At 41.6% G+C, this 20,801-nt stretch overlaps 1 protein-coding gene across 6 annotated transcripts; it reads left to right on the forward strand.

Annotated features, from left to right (window-relative positions):
• Window positions 1-334: 334 nt before the first annotated feature.
• On the forward strand, window positions 335-20,197 carry NUCKS1 (nuclear casein kinase and cyclin dependent kinase substrate 1). Of its 6 annotated transcripts, none has more exons than XR_012831704.1 (10): window positions 335-406; window positions 8,559-8,608; window positions 9,675-9,780; window positions 11,824-11,879; window positions 12,212-12,364; window positions 12,686-12,838; window positions 13,612-13,761; window positions 14,449-18,173; window positions 18,814-19,118; window positions 19,352-20,197. XR_012831704.1 is itself a non-coding variant. In XM_075722401.1 (8 exons), exons 1-8 carry the CDS (start codon window positions 390-392, stop codon window positions 14,646-14,648), a joined length of 885 nt encoding a protein of 294 aa, XP_075578516.1. In that variant the 5' UTR covers window positions 335-389; the 3' UTR covers window positions 14,649-18,803. The 6 variants fall into 6 exon arrangements, 1 of the variants encoding a protein (XP_075578516.1); XR_012831705.1 differs by having other exon boundaries at window positions 18,814-19,772; window positions 20,027-20,043; XR_012831702.1 differs by having other exon boundaries at window positions 18,814-20,197.
• Window positions 20,198-20,801: the final 604 nt, after the last annotated feature.

Consider the following 20,801-nt stretch of genomic DNA (forward strand, 5'->3'; position numbering starts at 1 on the left):
AGCGGGGTAGGCTGCACCGCCCCCCGCTCGCATCCTCTCGGCGGTGCGAACGCGACCATTTTGCGGGGGGGATCGGCGAGCGGCGGCGACCGCGGCGGCGGCGGAGCGGTGACCGGGGGCGGGGGGGGCCGCGCGGCCCACGCAGAGGAGCGGGCGTCTCCCGCGGTGGGGCGCGGGCCGGCGGCGGCAGCGCCTGAGGGGGGGAAGAGGCGGCTCCGGAGGCGCGGCCTGAGGCGCTGGGCCCAGCGCTCCCGCTCGCTCCGGGGAGGGGACGGGCGACGCCGAGCCCGCACCAGGCGACCGTTTTTTTTTTTTTTTTTTTTTCCCCCCCCTCCTTCCCCTCAGCGCTGGGTGACGTCCCCCGGGCCGGGCCCGAACCGCCGGGGAAAATGTCCAGGCCTGTCAGGTGAGTCCTTGGCGGAGCGCGGAGGCCCCGCTCCCGCCTCTCCTCCCACCCGCGGCGCCAGCGCTGCCTCCCTCCCTCGCTCCCTCCCTCCTCCCGGGCCCGGCCCCCGGCGGCGGGCCGGCGGTGTAGGCCCTCCCGCCCGCCCCGCAGCAGGCCTCGCCGCAGGCCGTGCCGGGGCAGGGGCAGCCCGGGGCGGGCCGGGCCCGCGGCCGAGCCGCCGCGGGGCGGAGGGGAGGCCGGGGCAGGCTGGCCGGAGGGCGGGCGTGCGGCGGGGCTCCCGCGGGGCGAGGGGCGGCTGCGTGGCCGCGGGGAGGAGAGCGGGCGCGGCGGAGGGGGCAGGCAGGCCGCGCGGATGCAGCATGGGCCGTCTGCCCCTGTATTTCCCCCGCCCTCTCCCCCCCTCCCCCGTTGGGTTTTTTTTTTTTTCCCCCTTACAACTTTTGATATTTATTTTTTTCCTGTGCAACGCGGCTGGTTGCTGGCGCGGCGCAGGCTGCCGCGCACCGCCCTGGGCTGGCTGGGGGCAGCGGGGGGGCGGCGGCGCGGCTCGCTGCGCCGTTACCGGCGTGCGGAGGGGGAGGCCTGGAGGGAGGCTGCGGACCGCGTCCCGCATTCTGTAACGGGAAAAGTGAATCTCTGCCATCCGGCGTGACCCACTTGGTGCAGGGCGGGCGGGCGAGAGGCGGTGTTCGCCAGCAGGCCGCTTGTCGCAGCCCCCCGCACCCCCTTCCCCGAGTGGGGGGGGGGGGGGGGGGCAGAGCAGACCACGCCGCGTGGGTTGGGGGAGGGGACACGCATGCAATACGCCGTGACCAGCGAGGGTCTGGAGGAGAGGGGCTGTGCATCCAAGTTAAACCACGTTGAGGGGAGGAGTTCGGAGGAGCCGCCCCCTTGGTGGGAACAGCACTGAACACACGCCCTTTTCCTCTCGCCCCGTAGCGAGCTGCGCTCCTCGGGTCGGTTTCCCACTGCTGTTTCCCCCCTTTCCCCCTCCCCACCCCGAGAGGGCTCATTTGAAGTCGTGGGGAGGAGGAAACCGTGGGCCGCTTAGCTAAACGGACTGTGCTCTCCCCGACGGCAGAGGAGGTAGGTCATGGCGTTTGTGTCTGTAGTTGAACGGCGTTGGAGCTGGAGCGTGGAGTTGCAGGCGAATCTTAGCTCCGCTGCTGAACCGTGATAAATCTACGGCGCAGAGAGCTCACCATGTATCTGAAAGTTTACTGTTGGGGGGGAGGAGTGTATTCTTTTTTTATTTTCCTCTGGAAAGTACTCGGTGAACTTGTAATTTAAATTGTCTCTATAGAAAAGGTAAGAAGTTTCATAAGGTGTTCTTTGAATGCTCTGAATTTTTTTTTTATTCTCAAGACACTTTAAGTAATTGATTGTATTTTTATTCCCAGTAAGCCTGATCTGTTGTGTGGATCCTAGGTATTTTGGATCTTTTGGAATAATAAATATGAAATTCATTGCGGCTATAAAACCTAACATATTGCACACTTATAGGTGATAGCTTTCGTATTTAAGTAATATCTCTAATACGTGAGAGTCTAAAAAAAACAAATGGGAACTAGGTCTAGTTTGCTAAGTAGGGAGGATTGGCACAGTGGTTAGTGAGACGGTTGTTTTTTCATAGCTCTTCTTTTTGAATCATAGAATAGTTTGGGTTGGAAGGGACCTTTAAAGGTCATCTAGTCCAGCCCCCCAGTATTTGACCAACAGTGTATTCCTGCATGCAGAGGTGAAGGTGAATAAAGCTCAAAGTTCCAGACTTAAGGAATTGTCTCGGGTCCAAAAGGCGGCTGAACAGGATGGGGTATACCCTGCTCTGAAGCATCAGGCTTTGGCCTTTTGCAAGGCAGGATGCCGGACTAGATGGACTAGTGGTCTGATCTTGAATGGCAGTGCCCGTATTCTGAAATACGGTGGTGATGTGACTGCTGCTCAGGTGACACTTCAGTGTGTGTTCTGCTGGCGATTCACTTGCCAGCACTGGAGTCTTGCTACAGGTAAGGAAAGCGTTGTGCCTTTAAAAGTGTAGCTTCTAGGGTTTCTGGTATTAAGTAACTTTGTAAGCAACCTTTTCTTAAAAAAAATAATTAAAAAAAAAAAATCTGCAAAATCCTGCAGTGTTGTGAAAGACCTGACTTGTCTTACCCTCAGTTGACAGGCGCTGGTCTACAGGAAAATTAAGTGCCAAAGTCCAGCAGGCCGTTAGTAGCAGAAAACCTTTTGGCATGTGTCAGGGGTAGATCTGGCAATCCACTATCTAGCTGTATTTAACAGCCTTTTCAGGGGAAAAAATGTAAATATTCAGAGGCTGGTACGTTATATGGCTCTACTTGGTAGTAACTGGGGAACTCTCCTAATCTAAATCCAAAACTTTTTGAATTGTGTAATTTTCTTTTTCTGAGTATCTTAGCTTATTGTTGGTAATACGGAAGTCTGGTGAAAGGTTCCTTATCAAAATAAGATTTAGTGTTGGAAAGATTTTCCTCTATTCAGAGGTCTTTGAATTCATTTGTCTGCTAGTTTCTAGTGAATATATACACACCTAAAACAATGAGCTTAACAAAACCCAACATATATCCCCAGTTTCTACTCTACTCATCGGTAGAAGATTGCCTTAATCTTCTGGTTGTGGAAGTCAGTTTCTTAAAGTTGTTAAGAAGTAGTAATGAAGTCCGGGTATTTACAGGCTTCATGTGCCTGGCACTCACAGCCAAGTACTTTCTACACAATTAAACTTCTCCTGGGTGGTTAATGATGGTATCCACGCTTCTGTTAGACAACAGCAGGAAGTAAAAAGTAAAGGAACCGACAGTTAGTGAACCTCTGTACCTCGTGGCTAACTCTTTGCAGTACTTCAGAAGAGCATTCGGAGTTGGTGGTTACATTATTATGTCCCTATATGTTCTCGAATGCAAAGGAAATAAACCATTTTGAGCTACTATTTTTATATACAGCATCAATTAATGTGTTTTATACTTAAAACTTTGACTTTAAATTCTGCTTTTCCTCGCCGGTCACTTTCACTTGCTGGTACTCCTCTCCTGCAGGCATTGCAAAATGAAACAGTGTGGGCAAGTATGGAAATCACAGGGGTTTTTTTGTTTGTTCATTTTAAGATTAAAGCCAGTTATGAATTGATCTGTCTCAGTGCTTCAAGGCTTTACGTACTTCATTTTTCTTTATTAGAAGCTCTTGAATCCCAGTCTTGCATTGGCATTACAGTGGAAGGGTGGTCCTTTGAAATTTTAGTTGCAGGAAAAAAGATACTTATTTATTAAATATAATTTGTCTTGTCGCCAGTGTTGTACCTGGACAATGTAAAGTACAAATATTGTGATTCTGCAAAACTTCCATGGAGTAGCAGGAAAGCAATGCTTTGTTGGGGATTGGCATTTAACTTGAGTATCAATGTGTGGTGGTGTCCAGAGATAAGCTATAGACACTTTCCAGATGCGTAAAAAGATAGGATCCTTGCTCTGAAAACTTTCTATCTAAAGAGAAACAAAGAGCAAGGTAGAGGTGCAAGAAAAATCAAAATACCAGGAACAACGCAGGTTGCGGAATTGTTGGGGGTTTTTTGTGTGTGTGTTTTGGGGTTTGGTTTTTTCCCCCTCTGATCTGCATCAGAACATTTCTATATTGTATTTTTGAATCTTCTCGATTGTAGTTAGGCTCAATGGAGGATGGGCACAAGACTGCTTAAACTGTTGCTGCATAAATCATTTCATTGTTTTATGGAGTTTCAAGTCATGTGTATCCCTAAAAATTCTGCAGATACCATGAGCAGTGCCTAGTCTTACAGACGTTTGGAGTTACACCAAGTCCAGACCCAAACAATGACCTCTGTAATTGGGAACCTCTAGTCGGTGAGTCTTGTCTGAGTACAGTTGTGCCAATTTTTAAATAGACTAACACCATAGTGACGTGGTTTAGGTACATAACTGTCACTAGGCTTCAATGTTTCAACTTGTGATGCGTAATTGTAAGTGACTGTCTGCTCATTTAAGGCCTAAATCTAGCACTGTGTATTTGTTTTGCACAACTTTGAAAACACCTTTAAGAAATATTTCCTATCTATGTATAAGAAAGGCACCAAAGGGGTGCTTTTAATGGCAGTGTTTATTGATAATATGTTGACCTGGAAGTGGGACCTTTACCAACTGGAATGGGAACCAGAAAGTGAAACTGACCGCTCGTGCCAGGCCGGCACCAGGCCTTTCAGGTGAAGAAAGGTCCATAACTTTTTTTCACAAATGCTTGGTTTGGTGGTTGTGTTGGTTAAATGCTGTAGTTTAAAAAAACAAACAAAAACAACCAAAAAACCCAACAAAAAAAAAACCCCATCCCAAAAAACCCTCAGTAACCATTTCATCTGTCATTCATTTTACTTGCCATATTGTATAAGAGGATAGGTTGTTACTTCTGCTGGTAATCATTGGACCTAAACATTCCCCTTCAGTGCCTGATGAGATCAGTTACTAGCTTTCTGAAGACTCCTTCTAGCATTGCTGTTCAGTAGTATATGTATTTTTTTAAACTTGGACTTTATCTGTGGATTTTAATGCCTGTGGAAATATCTGGGGATCTAAGGATTCCCTTTAAACAAAACAAAAGCTTTCTAACTGATTGTTTGTTTGTATTCTGACATGTTGACTTACAAAGACTGAGGGTTTAGGGACCTCACTAGCTGATGGTAGGGTATTACTATACAGTCCTTATTTGGTTGTACAGGCATTTAGTGATCCTTTTAAATGTTAATATTGCTTTTCATCATTTCAAAACGTCAGTTTGGTAGGCATCGAGTATGGGTTGTAAGAATTACCGTGCATATTCAAGTTCTTATTAAATTACTTGAGTATTACTTTGCTAAGTAAGTGCTTCCGATGTCAAGTGTTGATGACTTACTAGATGAGTTACTGTTTCTTCCACAGATATTGGACTGACAGCTGTTACTTAAAAACTTATGCTATTGGGACCTCTCTATGCTTTTCCTCCCCCAGTTCTTTCTCACATGGCACTTTAAATGTTAAGCTGAATTAGCAAGTAAGTTATCTTAAAATTTCAGTGCATATTTTAAACCAGATTGAACAATACCCATCCCAGATGTCTACTAGACTGTCTTTTTATGCTCAGTCTAACTGAATTTAACAAATAGTTTATTTTTATGTCTGGTTGCTTGCCTTAACATCTTCTAGTTTTTGCTAGTGGCAAAGAGATGCTCTTCATTGACAAAACCAGCAATTTTTTTTCTGGCTCTTAATGCCAGTGAACTCATCTACTGCGTTTTTATCACCTTGGTGTAATAAAAGATGCAGTCTCTCTTTGCAGACTCATAGTTGCCATTAACAAACTCATCAGTGCTGTTAACAGTTCTAAAGTAAAACATAAGTTGATCTAAATGGGATGAATGATGAGTATAGAGTGAGGGGAACGGCAGATGCAAGAGCACTTTGATGCTTCTGCCCTTGTGAGCTTCTCTGGTTCTGTTGGGAAGACTTGCAAGTTTCTATATTCAGGAATATCAGCAGAGATATTCCTTCTTTCCTCTACCCTTCTCCTTGCCCTGCAAAATAACATCAGGCAAGCCAAACAGACTTACTCTTGTTTTCTTCTGCCAATTTTTTTTTTTTTTTTTAAATACAAATATCACTACTCCTGTTCACCAGGTAGTGAGAGCCTAGCAGTATTTACTTTCTAGCTGAAAACATAGGATACAGTGCTTAGGAAGGGGAAGGACATAGACAGTGTTTTCCGTTAATGTTTTATCTGAATGTGTTACATTTTCAGCACCTGACTTAATATGGGTCTCTGACTGAAATAAGTAGGATGAAACTGTGTATGACCAACTTACTACAAGGTGGCAATATTGCAATTTCCATCTTGCTTGTTAGATCAGTGATGTCAGAAACCTTTTTTTTTTTTTTTTTTTTTTTTTTACAAAGCGGCTAGAACAGAATATGTGGCAATTCTACTTTTTTTTTCCGTTTATACTTTTAGAGGGGGGGAAAAAACCCTAATACCTGATGCTTACACCAAATCAAGCATCTTATTTAGTAACTTTATTGTTATTCAGATGCTTACCAGAATAAATTACTGTTTTCACATGTGAGATGGGTCAGGAGGCAGTCCTCAGGAAGACTACCTGTTGGAACAGGAGACGGTACACCGTAACAAGCCTTGCCAATAGCTGTATTCCTAAACTGGTGTTTTGCCATATTCGGACTGTGAGTGAGCGAGCAGTGCTCTGTAGCACATTGCTGTTGTACTCTGTTCCACTCAGGCATACTCTGAAGCTTGGATGGGATTCAGCCTGTAGAAATATAATGACTGGTCTTGCCTTTCTTTTGTTTGGTTTTTTGTTGAGGGGTTGGGGTTTTTTTTTTTTTTTTTTTGAGTGTAAGAGGCTTGGTGTAGGGTTGAAATAAAATAATTACGCTCCTTCGTCTTTTGAAGGCTGCTGCTGTAAGCTGTGAATGGTACTTGTACAGGAGGGTGACTTCCTAGTCAATCTAATTGATTTCAAATGGATCAACAGCCAGCAAGCAACAATGACTTTTGGGGTATCTTTCAGTCTTGTCAGCAGTGCACGATGTTAATCACAAAGCGCCGTTCAGTTATGGGAACTGAATGTGCAATTCAACAGTCGGGCTCTGCAGTGCAGGAGAGGGGAAGGGCATTGTGGTTCATGTGCTGGATGGAGCTTGTGGTCCTCAAGTCTGTGATGCTGGGTAGGCCACTTAATCTATCGCTTGCCTGACTTTTCTAGCTGTAGAGGTGAGCTCACGCGATGATTACTGCAAAATCAAGTTCATTATTGGCTTTGGGTCAAAGGGATTGTAAAAAGTGTGTGTGGAGGGGTGTCTGAATCTCTGGTGCCTTTTTCAGCTGTGCCTTCTCTTCCCATTGCACGTCAGCCGTAAGAGGTGGATGTTTGGAGTCCAAGTTTGACTGAGGCGTTATCAGCTCGAACTCAAATATAATTCAGTTACGCAGCTGTCTTGGTTCCCGTGAGTAGGTGTATTACAGGGCAGTTAACGTCTTGTCAATAAAGCAGTTGGGGCAGGTGCTGAGAAAGTAGCCAACAATTACTTATCTTTCGTTTGTTAGGTTTCGGTAAGTTGGAGAAACAGATCTAATTTTGTTGGCAAGCGAAGCATTGGTTTCAGTCATAGCTGCTTGTGTAGTTAATTTTGTATAGAATTGGCCATTGTATTTGCACTGTTAATGATACCTCGTTACCTGTGCTACTTTCAGTTTGGTTAGAGAGCGGAGAAAGTGCTGATGAGCCAGAGAAAGTATGGGTCCACGCTCATTTGATGTCCAAAACCATAGCTTGGGTGAAATGCCTGTCGTCTTCCATTGTTGTGCCTAGTGATGCAGTTAACCGTTGTAACAGCTCTGTTACATCTTGTTAGAGGATCAAAGTAACTAATTGAGAAAGCTCCTAGAAGTCCCCCGTGAAAACTTAAAATGCTTCAGAAACAGGGATCACTTGGGAAAACAAAAATCTTGAGGAGAAGGTATGAGGGCAAGCATGTTTACATTGAGCTGTGAGAAGCAGAAATTCAAAAAAGAGCAGTTAGGAAATATTTATCTAATTCATGATAGTATTTGTGTGCTTGTTTTATACCTGGAATCCTAGTCTTAAATATCACAGCTTTGAGACAGGGTGTTAGGGGGAGCTCTGGCATAAAGTTCGGGCTGATGCATTCTTTAAATGCATCTTTAATCTTGGGGTGCAGATACTGCTTTAAAATAGTGCTTTCACTAGTATAGTTGTAACAATGATAGATGTATAGTTTTAATAATGAAAGAACCATGTAGCATAGGATAAGATGGCTCTTCCTCACTGCAGTCATGAGCCGTAAGAGAGTGCTACCTGTCAAAAAGCACTTTCACAATCTGAGAATATAATCCAGTGTATTATAATAGCTTCTTAGGAAAATGCTAGAATATACCGTGTGTTCATTTCTGACTTCAAAGGTATAGGTGGCTTATTTTATAAGTTTTCTTGGGATGTTTTTGGGCTACAAATCCTGCACTGGAAGCAAGAATACGGAACTTTCTTGTTACTTGAAGAAAGCTTTTGTATCTCTGAGGTTATGAATTGCTAATTATTTTTTTCCTCCCTGCTTTTTAACAGGAACAGGAAGGTGGTCGATTACTCCCAGTTTCAGGAATCAGATGATGCTGGTAAATGATTTTTTCTTCACAATATAATACTCTTGGGCTAGAGCAGTTCATTTATTGCTTTACATATTAATTGTTTTGCTTCTAGTCACATCTTTAACTTAAATTCTAAGGAGTTCCTGCTCTTCACAGTCTCTGAACTGTTAATAAGTTTTTGAAAATTTAATGATTCTCATATGTTTTGTATTAAACAAACAATGGTGATAGAAATCTTATTATTTAATGCTTGTATTGTTGTAGTGCCTTGAGGCTGTTGGCAGCAACTGTCTTCTTCCTTGGCCTATGTTATGTTCTGTGGCAGAATCTCCCTGATGCCACTCTTTTCTACAGTAAAATATGTTTTCAATTTATTTTAGCGGACTCTAGTTAATACCATAATGTCAGGCATTTTTGTGAACTGCATCTTGAGGGGAAAAAAAAAAAAATCTTTGCATGTTCTGTGTGAATTAATGAAATATTTCTGGAAGCCATATGGAATATGTTTGTGTTCTTAGAAAATAGACATACTGCTACTGTTTGCTAAGTGAGATTGCACTGATAATTAATGGAAACAAATATCCATTATTCTGCATATTGCAGTCCTGTTACTCGTATTGTATAAGGTATTGTGTAATAGTTGTAAAAAGTTACACTGTAAACTACTATATAATGACACACGTTTTCCCATCCTAGGATAGTGAATAAACTGTTTGCTGTTAAAAGCATGTAGAAGTACGTAAGGATGTTAATTTTTAAAACGTTTACATAATAGCTCAGTTTCTGACTAGCTATAAAATTAAGATACTGTGACCTCTTGTGAGGCTTTTTGTATGTTTCGTAATACTCCTGTGTCAGACTTGATTGTACGTGGCACTTCTATTGTGCTGTTGGCAGAAGAAAAGGTAAATCACTAGTTTAAGACAGGACTTTGCTTCTATAAAGTTTTGTTTGAAGCTTTGTGATTTTGTTTTTTTTTTGAAGGGCTTCTTTTTGATGTGCATGAAATGGTCAGTTTAAGTTATAGCTGAGGAAGTCAGTTTGCTGGGAACTAGGAGTTTGATTCAAAACCATTTTGTACTGTCCCGTCCAGATGAAGATTATGGAAGAGATTCAGGTCCCCCATCCAAGAAAATCCGTTCGTCTCCCCGGGAGGCTAAAAATAAGAGGCGATCTGGGAAGAATTCTCAGGAGGACAGGTAAAAGAAGCGCTTCATCTGTTACGAACATGTCTCCAAACCTTGTCCTGTATGTGTGGAGCAGTATCGTCTAAGAGGAATGATTGTAAGTGGAATTCAAGGCCTGCAGTGTAAGATACAGAGCGCTCTCAATCACAAAGCTTGCATAACCAGTTTGGACATTGAGGTGGTTCTTTCCTATTCGAGTAGACGGAGAAATCGTGTGTAAAGTACTTGTCACTAGTTCTTTGTTGCTAAAATAGCCTTCCAGAGTTAGTTGGAATGGGAAGGAATATGATCCGAGTTACAAAAATTGGCAACTAGTGCAATTACCCAGGTAAGTTAGTGGCCAGATGCATTTCGTTTTCCATGTTTTTTCGGCATGCTCAGAGCATTCCTGTGGTTAAAGATTAAATGGGACGGTACAGTGGCAGTTAGGAGTAGGGGCCATTTGTTAGTTTTGTGGTTCTTTGTTTCCCATTTCCTGTTTTGTCTGATTTGGAAATACAGTAACATGTTTTGATAACTGAATTGCTCCAGCAGTGCGAAAGGACTCAATTCTAAGTGATGCCCTACTGAATAGTGAAATTCTGTCCTGTAGAGTGAAGGTATCTTCCTTTTTACTGCCACTGTGGTCAACAAATGATAGCCATAAGACCTATTAAGTCAATTGATTGCTTTCATAACAGACATCAACTTCAGGCATGGAGGTTCTGCCGGCTGGTTCTTATTCTGTAAGCCCAAGTTGTCTCTTTATTCTGTTGCACTGTTTGCTGGAATATAGGTAACTTACCAGCAGCTACGCTTAGGAGGATTCCCCGTCATGCTCCTGTTCTATAAGGTGAAAGCTGACTGTAGGTATGCCAGTATTTGCATGGTCCACCCGCTATCATGAACTGAGGGGGAGAGACTGTTTGCATCCTGGCAAATGCCTGTAATGCCTGAAATCAAAGATTTAATGGGTATGACATATAAAGAAATTGGGCTAGGCAGCTCCTAAAGCAACTAAATAGTTGCCCCTGATGTCATATTAGCTTTGGGGATTTTTAAGTATGTAAGACCACTTCTTTGTGTATCACAAACATTGCAGTGGGCTTGCATGTAGAACAAACTCATGTATTTAAGTGATTGAAATCCACAGTTGTCTGTATAAGACTGAAAACATGTGGGCCTGAGGGGCTATAGTGTGACAAGTTATCTAAACTATTAGAGTTTTGAGAAATGTGTCAGCTCCAACTGCCAAATTTGAAAGTAGCAAAAGTTTGATCTATTGTATTTCTTGACCTTGGCAAACTCTGCAGTTCAGCCGTTCCTGAAGCATATGTTGTACATCAGTGGCCCTTGAGAGTATTCACCATTCCTGTTTAAAACACTTGTTTACTCTCTGATTGGAGCGCGTGTTCTTACATGCTGGGAGGAAAACCCAGTGGACAGTGGTAATGACTAATGATGGGGGTTTGGGTAAGAACAGAACATTGGTGCCTGCTTGATAGGGATTCCCTCTGGTGAGGATTGAAGCCACTGGAATGGAGCGGTGAAACTCCGTCAGAGATCAGATCGTTTGGGAGCTTGTAGACTAAATATGTGCTAGTTAACTGCTGTACAGCAATGTACACAGAATGAAGGATTCCAAAGAAAACAATGACATAAAAACGAGTGATGACTATAAATCTATTCAGAATAAAACTTTATTCCATTTATAGACTCAGCCATGCATTAGCATATAAAACTTAAAAATTCTAACTGTAAAATGGAAGACATCTGGATTATTGGTAGGTTTCAGAATAAAGTACATGATTCATCTCAACCTTATTATCTCCTGGTTGGTTCACTTGACTCCATGTACGTTTGTATGTGATTCAGATTTCAAACATTATCTTCCCAACCATGATAACTACATACACAGCTGAGTAATCCTGAAGTATAATATGGTAATGTCCAGGAAAAGTGCATATTCCCAGCCCAGAGATCAGCTTGCTCTCTGAAAATTGGTATTTTCCATATAGTGGTGACTGAAATCAGAGTTAAAACAGCAGTCAGACCCTGTCTTTCTGTCATTTTCAGTGAGGATTCAGAAGAAAAAGATGTGAAGACTAAGAAAGATGATTCACACTCGGCAGGTAACTAACTACATTGTACTGATGGTGTATCTTCAAATTAAAGACCAGTTTGTAAGAGTTACAGGAGTAGGATTTGACATAGGAAAGAAATTGTTCTGACTAGAGAAGCAATGTACTTTTCTAACACACTTGTCTTAAGCTGGATGCTGCCTCTACTGCTGTTACTTCTGGCCCTGGTTTGGGATAACAGAGATTTTTTTTGTGTGTGTGTAATATGATGCTGCTGTAAAGTTTGTCTTCACAGGTAGATGTGTGTTAAGCTCTTCCCTGTAGTTCTCGTCCATATTTCTGAATGATACAAGAAACTTCATACTCGTACCTTTTCCTTCCAGATGAAGATTTTGGCAGTGAAGATGATGACCTAGGAGCAGATGATGGCAAAGCTGACAGTGACTATGAGAGCTCTCAAAAAAGCAAAAAAGGAAAAAAGGCTAAACCAGAAAAGAATAAGAGAGCAGCCTCCAAATCCAGGAAAAGGCCTGCAGGTAAAAAAACCAACCAAACAAACAAAAACCCCAAACAAAACAAAAAACCAAACGACCAAAAAAAACCCAAACAACAACAACAAAAAAAGGGTTGCAGTGTCTGCAGTGAAAGATACTGCACAGGATCCTTGTTGGGTGACTACAGAAACATGCTTATTAGGTTGAATGTGACCGTGTTCTCCTCACAGCTGTTATTCAGCGAGTGTCCCGATTAACTTTCTCATGAATGACTTGACCTTTGTCTTGCCCAGACCACCTAACTGTCTTGAGGTAGGATGTATATTCTGTATCTTCATTATGACTTGGTGACTTTTGCTGCAGAGGACAGTGAGGACGAGAAAGAAGACCACAAAAATGTGCGTCAGCAACGACAGGCAGCATCCAAAGCAGCTTCTAAACAACGAGAGATGCTTATGGATGATGTGGGTAGTGAGGAGGAAGAACAAGAGGATGATGAGGCACAGTTCCAGGAGAGTGAGTAAACGGGATTGTAAAAAGTTAAAATCAATGTGACATGGGTATAGTAGCAGACATGAGGTTATGGGTCTGGTCAGACAGCAAAAGGAGCACAGTTTGCTTTTTGACCATGACAGTGAAGACGTAAGTTGTCCTTCTCAGTAACTTACTTGATACTGCATATCTGTCCAACAGACCAAGCTTACATTTTTCACATCTGGAATTTTTGTTCGAAGTTTGCTGCAAAGATGTATGTCTTCATAAGCAGCCATAAAGCATTATTGTAAAGTTCTTAATGCTTTTTGCTGCTTCTTGCTATCCCATTGGTTTTGAGGCATTGATGCTATTTTCAGGTGATGTAAAGGTACTTTATCCTTGATTGATCAAAGCAGGGTGGTTTGTTTCGTCAGAAGAGACGGGTTCAGCCGGTTATGAACCGGAGTAAGTTCCTGAAATACTGAGTGCAAACATGATTTCAGAATGGAGTAAGAGTACCGTTGAAAAGATCACTTAACTTCTCTCTGTCAAGAGATTATCTTTAGTTTGACATGGGTTACTTATTAAGGAGATGAAGCATATTTTGAGGACCTCAAAACACTCGCCTGTTTGATTATACTAGTGCTTTATCCCTACCCATGTAAAATCTTCTGCTATGTCGGATTTCTTCAGCGCAGCTCATGAGATTGCAGAGTCCTAGTTTCTTGTCTCTGCAGTTTAACTGGCAGATCTCTCAACTGTATCTTCAGCTCCCTTTCCTTTTTTCCAAATCTTAAATTTCTTTGTGCTTTCAGCAGATTCAGGAAGCGATGAAGACTTCCTCATGGAAGATGATGATGATAGTGACTATGGCAGTTCAAAAAAGAAAAACAAAAAGGTCTCCAAGAAAGCCAAGCCAGAGAGGAAAGAAAAGAAAATGCCAAAGCCCAGGCTAAAGGCTACAGGTGAGCGTATGCAAAGAAAGTTAACGCGGTTTGCTTTAGAGGCTAGTAGTTTTCCACTATAGAAGACACAGTGGAGATCCTGGGGTTGGTAGGCATTCGCATAGAATGTTGAAAGGTTAATTTATGTAACTTGCCATGATTTAAAGCAGCACTATGAACTAATAAAGTGGCTTTAATTCTTACTGAGAGATTGAGTTAGTATGTATGTCTCATTGGCAAAAACTGCGTAGATTGCAAAACCTTCCCTGTTGAGATGCTGCAGTCTGTGTATCGTAGCCAAATAATATAATTTGTGGCTTTGGGACTCATGGCCTTTGCGATGTTTTCAGGGTGGAGGAAGGTGGGAGAAGTCTGAACCAGAAGAAAGCTTGCTGCATTTCTGTAGGAATTCTAAAATCATAATAGAAACATATGTAGTGGTATGTTAGTTTCTGATGTCATATCCAGCAATTAGTCAGGACTTGCAATTAAATAGTTTTAAAATCTTGTTAGCTAACTTTTCAGTTCAGCTTTACTAATATGGAGTGCAAAAAACACCATGTGTGTGGTGTGGTCAAAGCAAAAGGAAACCTGCTATTGAAGTGTCTTATAAATCCTGTTTGTATGAAGCCATATGACTTCTTTGTCTTCGCTGATCATAACTTTTAAAAGGTTTTTTGGGTTTTGTTTTTTTTTTTCTTTTTTCAGTGACCCCCAGCCCGGTGAAAGGCAAAGGGAAGGCAGGCCGCCCCACAGCTTCCAAGGCAACAAAAGAAAAGACCCCATCCCCCAAAGAAGAGGATGAAGAGCCTGAAAGTCCCCCAGAAAAGAAAAAATCAGCCAGCCCTCCACCAGAGAAGTCAGGGGATGAGGGATCTGAAGATGAAGCACCCTCTGGTGAAGATTAAATGGCAGTTGAGGAAATCTTTGTTTAAAAAAAAAAAAAAAGAAAAAAAAGAAAAAGGAAAAGAAAACATACTTAGGGGTAGAACACGGTTTTGGCTGTGGCTTGACTCATGGGCTTTGAATGCTGTCTTTACTTTCAGCTGTTTAATACAGTGTATCCTTTTTTTAATAAGAGGAAACCCTTATACAGTAATATTTTGAAGTCAATGTTCTCTGTTGGCCATTCCGTTCTCCCTCCCCCACCAAATCTGAAAGCCATTTGAGACAAATTAACAGACCATTTAAATATATATTTTTTTCAAGGGATACTTCAGTTGTGAAGCAATAAGGTTTGAGACTGATACGTGGAAACCATACTTACAAATCGTTAAGTAGAATAGATTTCCCAGTGCTGGTAAGAGTTCTTTAAAACTATTATTCTGTATTTGAATATGTGGAAAAAATGAACTTATGCTTTAACAGACTTTTGTTGATACAAGTTCACTCTCAGAAAAAATGTAGTTGATATGAATTCCAATTGAGGAAGAGGAAACATGGGGAGGAAACCTGTGTTTCTTGGATTCAGGCATGTTTTTCATGGAAAGCAATCAAGAGATTTATAGATGGTCCACTGTCTTTTATTTGGAAAAGACCCTCCAATTAGGTTGTGGAATCTTTTGTCTTTGCTCGATAGAATACTATTCTGCTTTAGGCAAATTGCAGTTCGTTCCATACAAATTCAGATATACAACCTACAAGCTTCTCACATCCATTAACTCTATTTTATTTCTTCCAAGGTTGGCTATAGATGGGCAGAATAGGGAAGAGAAATTGAAAACAATTTTTAAAACTCTGGTTTCCATTTGGTATTGTGGAAAATGTCTTTAAAGTTTTTTCCAAGGAAAAAACTAGTGGCTAGTGTAAAACTAAATTCTTTAGCTTTTGGGGCAAGGGATGTCCTTTTATAAATGTGAAGGAAAGGATTCCTGTAACGCTCTGGTCAGTCTCGGATCCCATGAGTCACGCTTAAGTGTTTCTCTTCTCTCCCTCCATCTGTCCTCAGAAAGGCTATGTAGTCGTACCTCTCAGCCTCTCCAGCTACAGTGTTGGACAGCAGACTTCCATCGCCAGTGAACATCACCTCGATACCACTTCCATTTCTTCATCCTTCCATCCTACAGTGTGGGAGGCTTTGCTCCCACATCGATATGTCTGCTTCTAACTGTTGGTCATCATTCTGCTCCCTGAGCCTAAGAAGTGCTGAACAGGGAACAGTATTAAAGGATGAAGCTGGGAGGAAGTGGAGTTTGGAAGCAGTGTAGCAGGGCTGTCATTTTATAATAAAAGCAGGATGTCCCTCTAAACGCAAGACACTTGAGATGTATGTGGTGGCATTTTAATGTGGTTTTATCAAAGCAGCCATATCCTTTTTTTTTAAACTTTAATTAAAATACACAAGCCTTGGTTTTCAAACCCTGATACAGAGGTTGCTGCCATGTTTGTTGGTGGAAATATTGAAAACTGGACCTGCCATTTTTCTTTCTTTTTTTTTTTTTCTTAAACCCTTTGTGCTTTCTGTATGTTGCTCACAGTTATCTTATAGCTGACAAGCTTTGCATCTCTTTTTTTGTCACAGAACTACACGTTTTGTAACCAGCCTCTTGAAGGTAACATAAGGCAGCTAATTAGTTGGGTTTCTGGTGCACATGCTACCAGATTTTTAATCCTGTTTGGATTTTAGAGAGCTTTTAGATGTGATACACTAATATGACCAGGAAGGACACTTGGCTGAATGGCATAGGGAGCCTGAAGATGCCGAGCACAGTGTGGAGCCTAAAATGTGGAACGGAATATTAATATAACAGCCAAGTGATTGTCTTGTGTGATTCATAGCCATGGCTTTTATTGAGGCTGGTAAATTACTTTACCTTGGCTTATAAAAATTTAAGTTCTCTAACATTCTTTACTATAATGAAACTACTGTTGCCGTTACAATAAAGATGATCGGTGTTTCCATTGTAAATCTTTTTTTTTTTTTAAAAGTGGTTTAATTTTGCAGAACAGCTTAAGGCTGGAGTGAAGTATCAGTCTTGAAAAAGAAGCAAATGTAATCCCCTCTCCTCTCCCACACCTCTTCCCACCTTCCAGATCTCTGGGAGAGCAGTGTCTCTTGCATTCCCTCTGCTCCTAGTCCAGTGCTTCTTGGGTAATACGGGAAAATAAATGGCCAAGTTTTAAAAAACACTTGGATTAAATTTCGGGGTAGCATACACTTTTGTGAATGTCTGGTCCACATAGTTGTTCCCCTTCAGTCCAGACTATGATCCAAACTATTCTTGTCTATTGGGTTCTTAGGGTTTTTTGGTATTAAAATGTACAAGGATTACTTAAATGTAGAATACCTCTAGCTGATCTGGTCAAACAGCTGTTTCTTTACCTGCTAGACCAGATTTTTTGTGGAGTGTATTTTGTAAGTTCCACTTAAAATATATTTTTGGGGTTTTTTTTCTAACAGTTAACTGAAGTTAAGGCTGTGAAAAATGTTTCAATTGTTCTCAGTTCAAGTTTTGGACTGGATTATTTTATGCCTGGCAATTTTGGCCCTTTATCTTACAAAACTGTTCTGCTTTCTCATATGTTCATCTCTAATGGCTGTTACAGGCTGCATGATGCTTATCTTTGAGTTTGTCACAACCCAAACACTATGTAAATCCTGTACTACATCTGGGATTTTGTAACTTTTTCTATATCTTACTGTTTTGCTGATTTGTGCAAACACTAAGCCCTAACGGTCTCTTGGTTACTCTGTTAGAAATGCAGCAGTTTACATTTTTAGATAGAAGAAAATTGTGAAGGTTAATACATACAAATTTTTTTTTTTTTAGTTCACAACATTTTTCAGTAGCAGCAGACTTAACATTTTTAAACGTCCTTTTTAATTTGTATTAAGCATTCTGATTTCTTGAAGGAAAGCTGTAAAAATGCCTTTCTTTAGGAGCATGAATAGTTCTTCACGGAGCAGAAAGTTTCCTTCACAGAAGAAGGCTTTGAAAAGATTGTCTTCTGTTACACAACTGTAGTTTTGGAGCCTTTGCAGAGAGGTAAATGGATTTATTCCAAAGTTCAGTTAATCCAGTGCCCTGCCCTGGTTTTACTCTTAAGATGGTAGTTCGTAACTAACTTCCATTATATACCCTTTCGTACGTTCTGTTTCTGAATCCACGTCACCATGTTCAGTTTTGCAGTTACATGCCAATAGTCCTGCCTTCAACTGGCCACGAGGCTTGAATAGTAAAAATTTGCAATTTCAGCTGGGATTTCATACTAAAGATTATTTGCTTCAGTTTCTGTTTGATCAGCATGAGAATGCCAAACATGTCAAGCTAAATAGGTTTCAGAATGGATTATGGGTGAGAGCAAGACTTAGAAATGGGGCAGCCAAGAAGCTTTTAATTTTGTTGTTTTAACTTCATCAAAGCAGAAGAGTGTGTGGGGAGCGAAGCAGCACGCCTTGGGTGACTTCTGCTAGGGAGCCTCACCGACGCCAGGTAATGGTTCTGAGCGTGCCACCGCACGGCTGCATCCGCTGGTGATGGATCCGCAGGGTAGTGGCAGAAGATGTGCTTGAATTCCTTTTTTTCTTTTTTCTTTTTTTTTTTTTCTTCCCCTCCGCTGGCAATGGTCGCAAAGGTACAATAGACACTGAGGCACCCAGGTTAAGGAGGGAGGGAAGTAAACTGTAACATGCTGGAAGCTTTTGAGCTGTAGAAACTGGTGCTTTGCTTTATGTAATTTGTTTGTGAAGTGTTTATTTTTATAACAGATCATATTGTTGAACACGTGGTTCTTAAAAACTACAAACTGATCCATGAGTTTAATATTTGAGAAGTGGATGTTCATCTGTTGGGGGAGGCAGGATATAAAAGCGCAAGCAGATGGATATTTAAAGGGACACTGTCACAAAATAGTTGCTGGCATATAGGATATTGTTAGTTTGGGGGACTCGCATCTATATGTGAAAATTATATATTCTATATGTATATGATCAAATAGAAAATTTTCCCTGAACTTTGAATATTTTCCTGCAGTTTTGGGAGGTTTAAATACAAGTTCTGCTAATGAAACTAGAAAGCAAAACTAACTATTATGTTCTTGCTGTCCGAGATTACTTTTTTTTTTTTTTTAAAGTACTATGAGGAACATCAGAGCTCTGAAAGATGACAGTGTCCTTTCGAGACCTCCCCAAACCAAGTGTATCCTCGTTTTAGACTTCCCACTTCAGTAGATGACTGGCATTTGAATGTCTTTTCATTGAACTCTTTATATTAAAAACAAAACACAAATATTTCTAAGTCTAGTCAAGTTCTCGCGATGTGCTGACTGTATCAACCACTATAGGAGATGACTCTCTAGACTGCCTGCCCCCTTCGGCTGCGGTGAATCGAGTGGGTCCATCGGTCTGAGCATGCTCGGTGTGACTGCAAACCACCATTGTGCATATGCTTTGTATATTGGGGCGAGGGTTTTTTATATATATATTTTGGGAGGGGGAGTGGGTGGGATGGAGAAATACTCGATCAGCTTAAGCCAGAATAATGTGTGTAAAAGCCCCTGAAGTATTTTGTGTGTGAGTGCGCGGGTGTGAGTGCGCGCATGGGAGTGTCTGACATCTTATTCCCTTTGTGTTCTGAAGATTTGTGAGTTTTACTTTTTTTTTTTTCTGCAGAAGCAATTGTTACAATAAATTGTAAATAAGAGCTACATAATTTTTGTTTAACCATGAACATCATGTCACAGCAAACCCTGAATAATCACTTTGAAGGTAGAGGAGGAGACTCCAGGTAGGGCCTTGGGCCATTGGCCATCAGCAAGGCATCGTTACATGGTATGCAATGAATATTTGTCTTGAGTATTTGCAATCCCCTGTTGAGCTTTTCTAAAAATCAGGCTATTTGCAGTTCCCCTCGCCATCCCTTTTAATTTTCTTTTTAATCTCGAGAGCAGACAGAAAAAGGGGCAGCTGCAAACGGTGTTCCAGTGCTGCTGGCCCGCAGTTGGTGCGTGTGCACGGACGTGGCTGTCATCACTGGGCCCGATAGCGTTGGCAGCTCTTGCAATACCTTGACAATACGGAGATCTACCGCATGGTACTAGGAGTTAAGTCTGAATGTAACATTAATGCTTTATTTAAAATAAAAACAACACTTTTTTTTTTTTTTAAGGGGTTGAAGTGAACATGACTGTTGACCATGTTCGTGAATTTATAGATGCAACATTCATTGGTAGAATTGTGTGATGGTCTTTTGTGCTACTTAATTTTACATATTCCAGTCTCTGTATGTACCTGCAAAGAAAGGAAAAAAAAAAAAAATAACAAAACCCTGCTTTGCTTTTATTGAAGGGTTCCCAGGACTGCATACCTGCTCCTGAGCTCTGTTTTAAGTATGTGTATCCTTTGCTTGTATTTTGTATTAAAAAAAACACAAGGAAAAAGAACCCTTTATTGTTCAGCATGTTGGAATTGTGTCCCCTCTTTTATTTTTCTCCTTTTTGGAATATATTAAGCAACTCATTCTTCTGTATCTTTTATTTTCTTTTGTAAACTTTTTGGTTTTGTTTAAAAATGGCTTTATAAAAGGGCTTTTATAACCCATAAACATGACTTGTGTAATTTCTCTGCTATTCAAAGGTGTTACTCTTCTGCGGTTGCTTTTTGTTTTGTTGAATGTTAGTGAGATGTAAAACCGTGTTCATCTTTCACAGTCTCTGATAGTTTGGGGATTAATTCCTTTGCGGAGCTCATGCTTTCTCAGAGAAGGGTAAGTCATGTTTTGGCCGGAACAGTTTGGCAAGTATGACCTCCCCATTCCTACCTGCGAGTTGAGGGGAAGGTTTAAACAATTCAGTCAAATTGGCAGTAAAGAACGCAATCCTTGGTTTCACAGGCTGTTCCACGAGAGAGTTGTGAGTTGAGGCCGTCAGGTTGAAAACCAAATTACAAAAATCGATGATGAGGAAAGACAAAGCCTTTTACGTGTCACGCTCGCCTCCATGAGCTTTCCCTCAGCGATCGATAGCCTTTCTATTTTGCCGTATACGCCCCGGCAATGACGGTAAATGACGGCCTGTTCTTTGTGGGTGTCATATGAAAGAGGACAGCCGTGTTCATCGGGAAT

Source organism: Pelecanus crispus, chromosome 17 (genome assembly GCF_030463565.1).
Source record: "Pelecanus crispus isolate bPelCri1 chromosome 17, bPelCri1.pri, whole genome shotgun sequence".
NCBI lineage: Eukaryota > Metazoa > Chordata > Aves > Pelecaniformes > Pelecanidae > Pelecanus > Pelecanus crispus.